Here is a 13619-nt window from a genome sequence, read left to right on the forward strand (position 1 = left end):
CCAGAACGGCAGCGCTGTCCAGCCAACTCGCTGCCGTTGTGCCAGCAGGGAGTCATATTTGGCGTACATGAACGGGTTTAGGTATGCAAAGCGCCAAGCCCAGTTTACATTCATTTGCACTCCTCTAGGGTTCTTTTGTAAGCCCAGCGCTTTGCGACCCATAGATTTGCATATGCAAAATCTGGAACTCCCAAAATTATGGAGTTTTAGATTGTGTTATTGTCACGATCCACCCCGGGTCGTGAACAAGGGTGGGCTTCTGGCACCCTCCGATAGACGGACGCTCCGCAGCGTGGTGGTGCTGAATGATTACTGACCGGCGAGCTGCCGTGCTCGTCGGTGTTTATTGTGGTGCGGTGACCAGCGTTGCCTGCCGAGCTATAGCAGGCCGCCGAGCTTGGCGGGCGAACCAAGATTATGTCCGAGGGGGCGTCACATACTTGCTACAACCCCTTACCCCCAGTTTGTTTGTTAAATAAAAAACAAACGTCCAAGTTGACACTATGAGGCTCTGCCTCCACCCTAGCTGGGTCGACGGTGCATGCTATCCAGGCGAGTAACGGTCTAGTGGCCTCCGCCGTTGAGTACTCCGCCTGGGCACCGGTGTTGACGGGTCGGGTGTGGCAACGCCGGGTGCTGCCTGAGGCCAGCCTCGCTCCATCCGGAGGGTCCATAGTGGTCGGCCTCGTGAGTGGTGCCGAGCTCGACACCGGTCCAACGGGTGCCGCACCACTGGCTACGGTTGCCGCCTCCGAGGTAGGTGGTACTCCACTAGAAGCGACTGGTGCTGCCGCTAGTCCTCCTGCGGGCTGGAACTCAGTGGCAGTCGAGGGTGCTGGCCAGGTCCCGAGGCGAGGTCTCACATGGTGGGCGTGTCTGTGCCACATGGCCCCATCTGGCATGCGGACGAGCAGCGAGGAGGCGCTGGCAGGAGACACCACCTGTCCGGCAGACCAGGGTGGGCCAGGACGGAAGTTCCTGGCGACAACTGGAGCTCCCGACTCTGGCAAAGGCCCGGGACGGCACCCTTGGTCAGCAGCCAGCTTCTGCTTCAGCTTCTGTGTCTCTGATTGAGCCTTGCGCAGCTTGCGCTTGCTGCGGGAGACCTCGCTCTTGAGCTGCCTGTTGCGGCTCTGCAGGCTCGTTATAATGTGCCGCATCTCCCAGTTGATTGGCTGAGCCTGCTCGCTGGACACCGACGACGCCTCAAACTCAGTGCGTAGATTCTCGTACTCTCGACGAATCTGCGCGATGTTGTCCTCGAGGTGGATGACCTCCGAGCGAAGCTTCTTCTGGACAACCAGCTCCTCGCTTTCCATCTGCTCCATGCGGCGAAGGTGTGAGTTTTTGGCTGTCGACAGCAAGGAGCGACACTCGTCCAGCTGAGTCTTGAGTTGCATGCTCTCGTTGTACAGCACGGAGAACTGGCTCTGCAGGCACTTGTACTCTGCAGTGCTCACCACCAGGCTCTCGGGCAGCGACCGCCGCTCTATCCGCAGCCGCTCCACCGTCTTCAGGGCCTCCTTGTGGTCAAGCTGAAGCGGCTCCAGCTCCAGCAGCCGTGCCGATGCCAGCTCCCGCTGTTCCTCGAGCTGGCTCTGCAGGTCCTCCAAGCACAGGGAGGCTGCTCCGCCACCACCGCCCCCGCCCCCGAAATCCACATGTAGGCGGGACCAGGGTCTCTGTGGGAACGGCCAGGGGGTGCTTTCCACATTACGCGAGGCTCACTGATGCTCCTGGCAGATTTGGCAGCTCTGCATCACATGCAAGCTGGCTTCCGCGTACTCTGGCAGACGAATGCCCAGTACATGAATCCAGTTTCGGCCCAGCAGCGTCGGTGACGACCCCTTCGTTAAGTAAAGGGGAAGGGTTGCCTCCCTGTCGCCAAAACGAACGCTGACCTGAGCCTGACCCTGGACCTGGGAGAGTTGCCCGGAGGAGCTGCGCAGCATTACACCCGAAGCCTCGACGGACATGCCGGGGAAAGTCCGCTTGAAGAGCTTCCCGGCCATTACAGACAGGCTGGCCCCCGTGTCCAGCTCCATGGAAATGGGGTGCCTGCAGATTTCGACGGTCAGCATGTATGGCGGCACAGACGACGGTACAAAGCCTGTGTGTCACATGTCGAAAATCGGCGGGTCCTCGGCCACGACGTGGAGCCTGGCCGAGGAAGAACTTGAGCTTGCTGCCGCATGCCTCCGCCGCGTACCCTTGCGACGGCTACCCTGGCCGCGGGCTTGTGTTGTACCCGGGCTTGAATCAGGCTGCTGCTTGCTGTTCGTCCTCCCACTTCGGCATACACGTGCCAGGTGCCCAGTTTTCCCGCACGTAAAGCATTGTGCTTGAGAGAACTGGCACTGTGAAGGGGAGTGGGCACCACCACAGCGACCGCAGGTACTGCCCTTTGTCGCGAACTTGTTGACCGCCACTTCCGCCGACGGTGAGCCAGTCGCACGGGAAATCTCGCCGGCGTCCTTGGCGGCAGCTTCCATCGCCAGCGCTGCCTTCACGGCGTCATCCAGCGACGGGTCGGGAAGCTCCAGGAGTCGCGTCTCCATGGTGGGGTTGTTGATTCCGCAGACGAAACGGTCAGGAGCAGCGAGTCCAGTTGATCCCCGAAGGCGCAGGCACTCGCTAACCCTCGTAGCGCAGCAACGAATTGCCCGAGGGTCTCTCCTTCCCGGCGGCTCCGGTTGCTGAAGCGGAAACGCTCCATTAGTGTGGACGATGCTGGGTTAAAATGCGAGCGCAGTATGGCAAGCAGCTCACCCAGCGTCTTAACGTGCGGCGTGGCTGGCTTAAGAAGGTCGAGCAGGAGGCTGAAGACGCGGGTCCCGCAGCTGGCCAGGAAAATGTCCCGCTGTTTGGCCTTGGGTGTGTCATTTGCCCGGAAGAACACGTGGACTTGCTCCTCGTAAATTTGCCAGGCGGACCCATCTCCCTCGAACGGCTGGAGCCTTCCGTACAGCGGCATGGCGACAGCAACGGGGGGCGGTGTTTCGCCGCTCGCGGCGGCGTGGGACGCTCCGTAGGTACTCGTCGCCAGCTTCGTCGCCATTGTCACGAAGATCCCATCCTCGTCGCCAGTGTCACGATCCACCCCGGGTCGTGAACATGGGAGGGCTTCTGGCACCCTCCGATAGACGGACGCTCCGCAGCGTGGTGGTGCTGAATGATTACTGACCGGCCGGTGTTTATTGTGGTGCGGTGACCAGTGTTGCCTGCCGAGCTATAGCAGGCCGCCAAACTTGGCGGGCGAACCAAGATTATGTCCGAGGGGGCGTCACATACTTGCTAGAGTTATGTAGGTGTACATGTGCTCTGATACGAGGAAACTGATAGTTGTGAGCAATTAGCATGCGGAAAACAGCGGACAGGAAGACACCATGCCACTTGGTTGTACAATTAATTACTGCATAAATCCGTTTATCCGTAGTTAACTATTTTAATGGTTTTATCGTTTTAGCAGTTCCTTACAATTAGAGGGCGGTGTATGCAAAGTTTCGTCATTTCTCAACATACCGTGGCCCTAATTTTGGACATAAGGAACTTCGGATAAAAACGGACGTGTTTCACTGGCTTAACACGGTTTCTTGTAACGAGTGTCGATTGTAGCCCGCATGCGGCCTTGACACTGTCAGCTTAGGCTGTGCTGTGCAATATTACTTTGTAGCTTTATTGGCTACATGCTCGGATGTGAGCTTACACTGTTCCAGCCAGTAAGTGCACACATGAACTGGGAAGGTGCACACAATAGTTTCCGGCTGATCAGCTTTGGACTCCAACTCCGCGCACGTGGCCGTCAGCAGTGGCTGTGCACAAGAACTTACACCCAATCGTCAATGTAGTCCACCAGTCCACATTTCAAAGGCAAACTTCCAGAAATGGCTAGCTGGCTGTCGTACCTGCCTGCTATGCCTAACCAGCGCCACCACGCAACCTGGTGTCACTACGTCAGAATAGGTGGCCAAAGATGATGCAGTCTGGTAGATTTGATCGTCTAGTGCCAAGTGCAGGATGCGGTGATGATAATGCCATCATCAGCAGGAAAACTAGAGCCACAACGCTTGCAAAAATTAGCCAGCACACGGGTATGCACATAATCCTTCGTGAAACTTTTTTCTCCCAAAAGTTTCGCACCCCAATGCGAGGGTGCAGGCAATACATGAGGTGGGCCTAACGCAAATAAGTACGATATATTCGTGAGCAGCAGAGAAAGGATTAAACTCAAATGTGAACAGGAAGTTTCGAAATGCATGAACAGGTGTGTACAATACGATCTGCATAAGCCCATCCTCACACATGCTTTTGCGCTTTCTATGTGCGCTGCCTTTGTTGTTGTTCCTTCTCTTCGAGTTGAGTTGACTATTTCGATCGACCTTATTGACCAGGATGAACATTGTGCCAGCAAAGACCATGTGCTGTGGAAAGGCTGTGCATGTCAATACAGTAAAACCTCATTATAATGAAATGGGATATAACGAACTAATGGATATAACGAAGCAATCGTAATGCCCTTTCAAGTTCCAATAGATGCCCATGTATCGAAAACCTCATTTTAATGAAGCTAAAATTTCCTTGCAATGGGTATAATGAACCTTTTTTTTCCTTTCACAATGAACACTTACTGACCATTTTGGTACCTGTCAGGTCAATGTCCTAAGCGCGCGATGTGCGCGTCTCCCGGCCTCCCCTTTCCCGAGGAACTGGTGGACTTGCCCGCTCTTTCGCTATGCGCATGTGGGCAGTGCTGACGGCGGCTTTGTTGTTGCTTGTAGTTGCTTGTCATTGATTGTGTGCGCATCAAGGATATCAGTGTTTCTATCGGTTCGTTTGTGCGAGTTCCCGCCGCCAGAAAGGAGATGGACGATGGCAATAGCAAACGGAAGCACAAAACAATATCAAATGAGCAGAAGGCGGCTATGCTGAAAGCCGTCAAATCCAGCGTGAAGAAGAAAAAGTGGCCGAAGATTTTGGGATAGTGTTGAGCACTCTGTCAACGATTTTGGGCAGCAAAGAAGCTGTCACCGGTGCTGCCGCACATAGCGTAAAAGGCAGGAGAAAGAAGCTGCGAGCCCCCACTTTCGAAGATGTAGAGAAGGTAGTCTTCAAGTGGTTTTTGGATGCAAGAGCAAGCGGCACTCCTATGAGTGGTACACTGTTACAGCACAAAGCGAGGGACTCCACGCGCATCATGGGGCACGACACCTTTGTGGCGAGTGCCACCTGGCTGCAGTGTTTCAAGGAGCCAGACGACATCGTCTGTAGGGCTGTCAATGGGAAAGCGCAGTCTGTCAACCACGAAGCTGCAGCGGCGTGGGCGGAGACAAACGTTGGACAGCTGCTAGAAAAATACAGTGCCAAGGGTTTGTTTAACGCGAATGAGACCACCCTCTTCTACCAGATGCTGCCGCAAAAAACTCTGGTGGCCCTCAAGGTGAATGCTGCCAGGGCGGTAAGCAGAGCAAGGTACACATGGCCGTGTTGCTTTGTGCCAACATGGATGGGTCGGAAAAGGTGCCGGCCCTCGTGGTCGGCAAAAGTGTGTCACCATGTTGCTTTAAAGGCAAACGAAAGCTCCAAGTGAGTTACGTGTCCAACCGTAAGGCTTGGATGACGAGAAATTTTCGCACAATGGCTGCGGGAGTGGGACGAGCGGCTGGGCAAGCTGAACCAGAAGATCTGCCTCGTACTGGAGAACTGCGTGGTCCACCACACTGCCACTATGCTCAAAAACATTGCGTTATGTTTCGTACCACCAAACTGCACTGCAGTTGTGCAACCCCTTGACCAAGGAGTTATCATGAATTTTAAGTTTGGCTACCACAAGCGCGTGATTGACCGGATCCTGCTCAATATCAGCATGAAGCGCCAGTCCACGATCAACTTGTACATGGCGATCGAGATGCTACAGGCTGCTTAGGTGGCTGTACTGGTAAGCACGACCACCAATTGCTTCCGGCTTGCCTCATTTGGCATCAGCAGCAGCGGTTACAGAGCAGATATCGGTGCTGCCGCCAATGAGGGTACTGCGGGCAACCAAGTCGTAGCGTTGTGAGACGCTTTCCTTGACGCTGGCGCTGTGCCCGACTGCGACACCTTGTGCACGTACGTCAGTGCCGATGCTGACGTGGTAATGATGGAAGAGCTGACGGAGACAGAAATTGTGCGCACAGTGACGGGGGTGCCTAGTGACGACAGTGACGAATGTGTTGACTACAGCCCGGAGCCTAATATTGGCGAACCCGATGTACCGACGCCTGCACAAGCGCTGGATGTGGCAGACCTGCTTGCGCCGCTTCTTTGGCACTCACGATGACGACGAGGAATGACTCGAAATAGCGGCTGCAGCTGAAAAAGCCATCATTCGCCTGAAGAAGATGCGGCAAAAATATATCAAGGCCTTTTTTTCTGCGAAGTGAGCCGCTAGCTGGTGTGCTGTTGATCGATCAGTGAGCCGTTTGGCGTGAATAAAGTAGCAATTCGTTGCTGTCTTTTTTTTTTCACTTGTTTTTTCCGTGCTACAGCCGTTTTCTTATTGCGTGGTGGGCTCTTGTGGGATTTGATGGTGAATACATCATCTCTTGCTTGCTAATTGTGAATAGAAATGGATAGTGGCTATAATGAATTAACGGTTATAACAAAGCATAGAGCTTCTAAACAAATACCCTAGAGGGAAATGTGGCGCTAGTGTCTACGGGGCCTCTTCTGAGCGTTGCCTTAACCTACATGGGAATGATGGGAAGTACAGGCTTCGGACTGACTTCGATCTTTAGACTAGTGGCATTAGCTTGCGGCGCAATAAATGAAGCTATAGTAAAATATTATTGCGTAAAATCTAATTTTATTTCTGCAACATCTTATTTAATTAATGCAAAACACATTACATAAACTTTGTATAACTTTGTGATTGAAGCACGGTTTACCACTGTGACAAGCATGTGACGCCCCCTCGGGCATAATCTTCGTTGGGCACATGAGGACATGCATTCTTCTGAAATTCTGTTCCAGATTTAGCACCAGAGAATAACTATTTATTCATTTGTAAAACAGCAATAAGAACCGTGCATGTACTTACATAAAGATACAGTCGACGACTGATTTTACGGACATGCTTGATTTTTCAAACTTTTTTCAGGCCCCAGGACATACCTGATAAAGTCAATGTTTGGACAGCCTAGGGAGGGCTGTTCGATTTTTCGGACTTTCCAAGCGTCAGACGGGCCAACTGCCACGCATGTTGAGCTGTGTCGCTGCCATCTTGTTTGTTTACATTTTACTCCTGTAGCCTCAAAACTGGTGCCCGTCTTGCATGGCAATTCCTCAGCTACTCGGACGCTGGATTGAGGCTTATATGCTAGCAGCTTCCGCTTCCACAACAGTGTCACTGCTGTAACGCAATGCTTTTTTTTTTTTCCTTTCTTCCTTCGACTGCCTATTTGTGTTTGCCGTGCGTTGACTAGCAAGTAGGCCTAGTCGTGGTCGTGCTGCGGAGATGCGAAAACCACGTTCTGTCGCTACTATGGCTTGCATTTGATTGAATCGGCTTCAGTGCTTCAAGACACTGTTTCCGGAACTTTTACTTTTGTGAGCAACATGGCAGCAAAGAGGCACTCAATGAAGTCGGTGTGACAACTTATCGACGACTGCGCTGTGTGTGCTGTTTAGCCAAGTGTGCCGATTCACAAAGGAAAAGAAATATATGTTGTCGTTGGCCTCGAGAGTTCTGATGAACCGAGGCAAGTACGCCACAATGTCGATGGCGAAGAAAGTGGCAATCATCAAGCTCGCCGAAGGTGGCCGATCACAGGCAGATGTCGCAAAAGAGTTTAAAATTTCCAAACAGACTCTTTCAGACTATATGAAAAACAAGCAAAAGATTTTGGAGGCAGTGGGAAAGTCTACTGGGTGTCGTCAAAAAAATGTAAGCCAAGGCACCTATCCAAAGCTTGAGGAGGCCTTCTTTGTATGGGTGAAGTCAACAGTGGCCAGCAAGGTTCCTGTCTCCGGTGCCCTCCTCAAACAGAAAGTTGAGACGATGGTGCTTCAGATGAACATTGATTGATTTGAGGGCAGCGACGGCTGGCTAAGAAACTTCAAAAAGCGTGCTGATCTCAGTTTTAAGAAACTGCGCGGCGAAAGTGCAGCTGTTGACCTGAGCGTCGTTGCGGACTACCACTGTGAAACGCTGCAGTCGCTCTTACGGGAGTACTCGTTGGACGACATTTTCAATTGCGACGAGACCGGACTTTTTTTTAAGCTTATGCCAGAGAAGATTCTTGCCGTTGCTGGTGACCCTTGCCATGGTGGAAAACACAGTAAGGATGAGTTACTGTTTTGGTCGGCAGCAATATGTCGGGGACAAAAAAATTGCCGATGCTCGTCATCGGCAAGTCGAAAGCTCCGAGGTGCTTTAAAGGTGTAAAGTCCCTGCCTGTCTTGTATGTGACGAACAAGAAGGCAGGGATAACACAGCAGTTTCTTTAAAGCTATGTGAGAAAACTAGATCGTAAATTTGATCTAGAAGGCCGCAAAGTTTTGTTGTTCGTCAACAACTGCGCTGCACACGGGCACATAAACAACTTAATGTCTGTGCGAGTCGAGTTCTTGCCACCGAACACGACAAGTATCCTACAGCCAATGGACCAAGGCGTGATACACAACCTGAAGGTGAACTATCGGTCACGCTTACCTTCGCATGTGGTGTTGTGCCTAGACAGTGGAAAAGCCTACTCTGTCAATTTGCTTGGAGCACTTAGCATGCTCCCTGATGCGTGGAAGTCGGTGGCACCCACAACGCTGCGCAACTGCTTCCGCCACGCAGGATTTGTGTTGAATGGCAACTCGGCTGTCTTGGACGAGGATAGTGTCGTCGAGCAGCTGCCTGGCAATGAGCACCTCACCGACGACCTTCGCACTGCAGGCGTCGAAATTCCCTCGACCGTCTTGTTTTCGGAGTTCACGGATGTGGACAGCGAGTTGGAACTGTGCGCCAGGCTCACGGATCAAGAAATCATTTGCCACGTGCTTGCAGAGTCCAAGAGCGATGGTGGCGATAACTCGCCTGCAGCAGCGCAGCTGACGAAAGCTGAGCTGATGCAAGCGGTCGCAACTCTTTCGTCGGCTTACGGCGACACGAGGACTCTCACCAAAATTCAGGTGGACCTGCTTGCACACAAGCGAAGCATGGTTCAGAAGACCATTAATCCCTTTTTCCAGCCTCTAACTCAATAGTAAGCAATAAATTTAGTTTTTGGGGGGCATATTTGTTTTTTCGGACTGCCTGATTTTCGGACATTTTCGCGGTCCCTTGAGGGTCCAAAAAACTGGTCATCGACTGTACTCATCAAGTACTCATGGAAATAAAAATTTTATAGTGGGAGAAGGTATTGCGCCTTTGAGAGGAATGCTACAAGTGTTGTCTGCTACAACGCCTGCTCGCTGCGAATGCGAGACTTTTCATGCAGACGACAGGCACTTGCGAACTCTCTCGCTCTTTCAAAAGGCTGCATCAGCTGTCACGATTGCTGAACGTCTTCAAGTACTTTTAAGCATATCTGATGCAGTGCTGGTAGGACGCTTGTGGCCTCCTGCGAGCATACTTTGTTATGTTTTATATTGACGTAACGCTTCTGAAGCGTGTGCCAGCAGCTGTTATGACGTGGCTTTGCACTTGCCCATTTTGCGACAGCAGACTAGAGTCAGGAAGCAGCAACCAGTAAGTTTGTGTTCTCAAATGTCCTAAAACACACATTTCAATGAGCACATAAATGAGCAATACACAATGAAGTCCTCAAACAAAGTTGATTGTCAAGCCACTAGAAGTAAAACTGTGCATGTCTTGTATCAGTTTTTTTGCTCTAGTGAAGTTTCATAAAGCATGTAACGCTACAGTGCCAGCCTAACACATTTAACAAACCAAGATCAAAACAATCGAAACACGTTCTTTCAATATTTACGATGTGGTCGCTTTCTCATCAGGGCTTCGACACCACGCTGCGACACATATTCCCAGCTGCTGGCACAGCACGCTATCGCCAATTCGAGCAACAGAACAAAGGCAGAGAGCTTTGCGTTGCAATGTCCCAATGCAGGTTACAGCAATTGTGCTTGGAGCGAAACCAAAACTGCCCAAAAATACCTGCAGACCAGTTCACCAGTCAACAGAATACCAATCCGAAATCTGTACTTCCTATCATTCCCATGATGGTTGAGCGATCGCAGCGCCAGATTTTTCTCTAGTTATAGTAATATGAAACTCTATGTAACAAAGTAATTAAGACCCCCCTTTTCAACTTTGTTATAATGAGGTTTTACTGTACAACAATCATGGCCAGGTCTTACGCAGAATATTAGAACAAAACTAAGTGTAGATATTCTATTTACAAATCAAATTATTCCAACGTTCACAATTCAGTTTGTACATCAGAGTAGTTGCCTGCTGCTGTGTGCATCCCTGATTATGTGCACACTATGCACTGAGGCTATCCATACTTTGTACATAGCTATGTTAGTGCAGTGCATTTCCATCACTCTCACACTGCCTGAAACACATCTGGGTGCTACTGACTGTGACATTCCATTCGTGTTTGCACAAAAAGCCAAATATCTTTTTCACTGCACAACTTGAAGTGCAGCGAGACACCCAAGCCTGCATCTGAGGACAGCTTCACCTTTGTGCAGCACATTTTGGGAGAAGTAGACTCTAGCTGCTCTATCACAGTAATTTACACACCAGCAGCAGCAAATAAAATAGCAAACAAAGCTAACAAAAAGGCTTCCCAAGGTTGCTGTACAATGCAACAAGCACAGCTGCTTTTGAAAGCAAAATCATGTTTCTTTAGTTTTTACTTCTAGAAGTATGCGCTGCAACCAAGAAATTTGACCCAAACTTGAAAAAAAAGTGCAACCCTTACGCAACAATATATACACTACCTTTCACAGAATGTCTAAATATGCCCGAAATCTAAACCTTATATAGCAGATTTTAAATGCGTGACTTACTGTCAGTGGTACAACTGAAAAAGAGAGGAACAGACCTTGAATAGTTTAAACAAAACTATGCACTAAGACAAGAATAACTGAATAGATCAAAATAGGATATAAACACTCTACCGTCGTCTTTGTGTTACAGGCTAACTGCAACAAAACTTCCACTTTTGCTAAATTGATTATAATAGAGTAGTATATGCAATTAAGGCACCTTGGCAAAGCTGCAGGGCTGGTAGTTGTCTAATTTTCTTATAAACAGCCTTTAACGCTTTCCTGTCCATGCCTATTCCCAAATGAAGATAGCTATCAATGGTTGCAAATTCGTATTTTACCCCTTTCGAAGCGCTCCCAGACAGCTAGTGCCATTTATTGGGCAATTTAGGAACTACTTAGTCAGTTTCGGTTCTCAGTTTTCATTTTCGCCGTGCATGGATTTTTAAAGCTCCTCTGGATATGGTGGGGTGTGCCCAACGCGATAAGTGCTCATAGTTTGTAAGAGGCTGATATGCGTCACTCATGCGAGGAAACTTTGTATTTCTACCTATTCTAATGCATCTGTACACGTTTTTGGACTTTGGAAGCAGCACTGACACGAAAGACAACTTCGGTTCGTCTAATTTTCAAACGTAGTTTCACTTGGCCAAACCACTTCAAAGCTGCTGCACACTGAATATAAAGATATTCCACAGGTTCTAAAGGTCACAGTTCTTATTTGCGGGGTGTTAAGAACCTCCGGTCGGAATCATTTGCTGGCAGCCGCACTGTGAGTCAGTAAGCGTGTAAAGACCACCGGGTTTGTTCTTGGCATTGCACTAGAGCTAGTCACTAAGGATAACATTTTCTTTCATATGTTGAGAAATATTTTACATAGAAACATGATATTAGCTGGAATATTGGAAAAGCACATTGCGTTAAAAATTTATATTCTGAAAATCTTTAAAGGCTTTTCTGTGCAAAGAAACAATTACGTCTTTATATCACTCTCTCTTTCTTCTACAAAATTTTTGTTTAGATATTTTTTTACCTCCATTTTAATAAGCATGTTGTTTAAAAATAGTATCGTTGGAAAGAAAACTTCATTTCTTACAATTTGATATGATACACTTTAGTATCAAGCATGCTCCGTGGCTCTGTGATAGGACTTTCAGCGTGCCCAAGGTGCCGCCTAATTTATTTATTTATTTATTTATACATACTGCAGTCTATACAGACTAAGCAGGTGGGCGTATTTCTGCAAACACTAATGTAGGACAAGAATAATATGTGCTCTTCATTGTGCTAGACATATGGTACAGAAAATCTCACAGGTCATGCCAAGGAGTCTTGTGAGTTCTCAACATTCCAGGTTTAGTACCATTTCCAGTGAATGGTAATGGTAACATTTGCAGTTTTACTTTCGAAAAGCTCTATTCTTGCTAGCTTTTTGAGATGAATCCACTAGAATGTTAAAAGTGAAGTTTTGCACAGAGGCTGCCTTATATATCTGTAGTATATGAAAGTAGTCTTTTTCTGCAGTCCACAATTTTCCTGCAGTTGGCATTTGAGCAAAACACAAGGCCTCCTTTCTCTTTCGGGTGAAACTGAACAGAAGCATAGCAAAAATTCATCAACTTGCACAGAGGAGAAAAGATAAAATGCACAAGGCAGTGCTTTTGGATGTCTCACCTTAGGCGTCTGAAGAATGACACCAAATGCTGAAAAGGTGTCGTACAGCAGCTTCTCATCCACCTCTGGGTCCAGGTTGCCAATGAAAATGTTTGCGCCCACATCCAGGTTTTTTTGGTGCGCTGACGCCTGGAAGCAATCACAGCACATAAGGTCGGGACATGAGCATTGGAGGTCTGCATTCACCTGTCACTAAGCGACTGTTCCTTGCTTCATTCACGTAGCACATTAGTGATGCACCGTTGAACATAGTTATAGTGAATGCGGACATATTATTATTGTTTATATTGTCTGCTCTGAAGCTTCACTGAGAATGTCGTCATCATCAGTCTATGTATGTCCGCTGCAGGACAAAAGCCTCTCCCAGTGATCTGCGACCACGCCTATCTTACGCTAATTGATTCAAAGTTATGCAAGAAAATTTCCTAATTACATTACACCAGCTAATTCTCTGTTGTCCTCAACTGCACTTCCCTTCCCTTGGCACCCATTATCTACCTTTTTTTTTTATTCGCTTGGGTTGCGACGCACATAACTTCAGTATGAAATTAAACATAAGCACGCAGGCCCATTTTGTGCAGATACTGCAACAGTGACTTACATAATGCGTTGCCCATATCAAATAATTCATAATCTTCAGGTTGGTCACTGTTCAATTTCAACGTCTATGTACACTTTTGTGGACTGCTTTTGTCCCTAGGCATGTCTAAAGTATATGGTGGTTATCGACCTTATGCATCACATGTCCTGCTTAACCCATTTTTCCTCTCAACGTCAACTAGAATAATGGCTACCTGCACACACTCTTACCAAAGCGCAGTTCAGAGACTGGTACAGAAGATTGAGCATTATTGCTGTGGTTTGTCATTTGGGTTGCTTCTGTCACTCTACCAAGCATATTTAGAATGTTCACTTACTTTGAAAAATTCCCTGCAGCAGATAGCACAAATGAACTACTTGAG

General features: G+C 48.8%; 1 protein-coding gene across 1 annotated transcript in view; it reads right to left on the minus strand.

The window, feature by feature from the left end:
- The window catches only part of Spx (Spliceosomal protein on the X), a 195325-nt gene that overhangs the window by 105090 nt on the left and 76616 nt on the right, over positions 1-13619 (minus strand). The window contains exon 4 of the mRNA XM_050183523.3: positions 12658-12786. Coding sequence (XP_050039480.3) covers positions 12658-12786 — 129 coding nt within the window. The remainder of the gene's footprint in view (positions 1-12657; positions 12787-13619) is intronic.

This window comes from Dermacentor andersoni, chromosome 3, assembly GCF_023375885.2.
Source record: "Dermacentor andersoni chromosome 3, qqDerAnde1_hic_scaffold, whole genome shotgun sequence".
NCBI classification, from domain to species: domain Eukaryota; kingdom Metazoa; phylum Arthropoda; class Arachnida; order Ixodida; family Ixodidae; genus Dermacentor; species Dermacentor andersoni.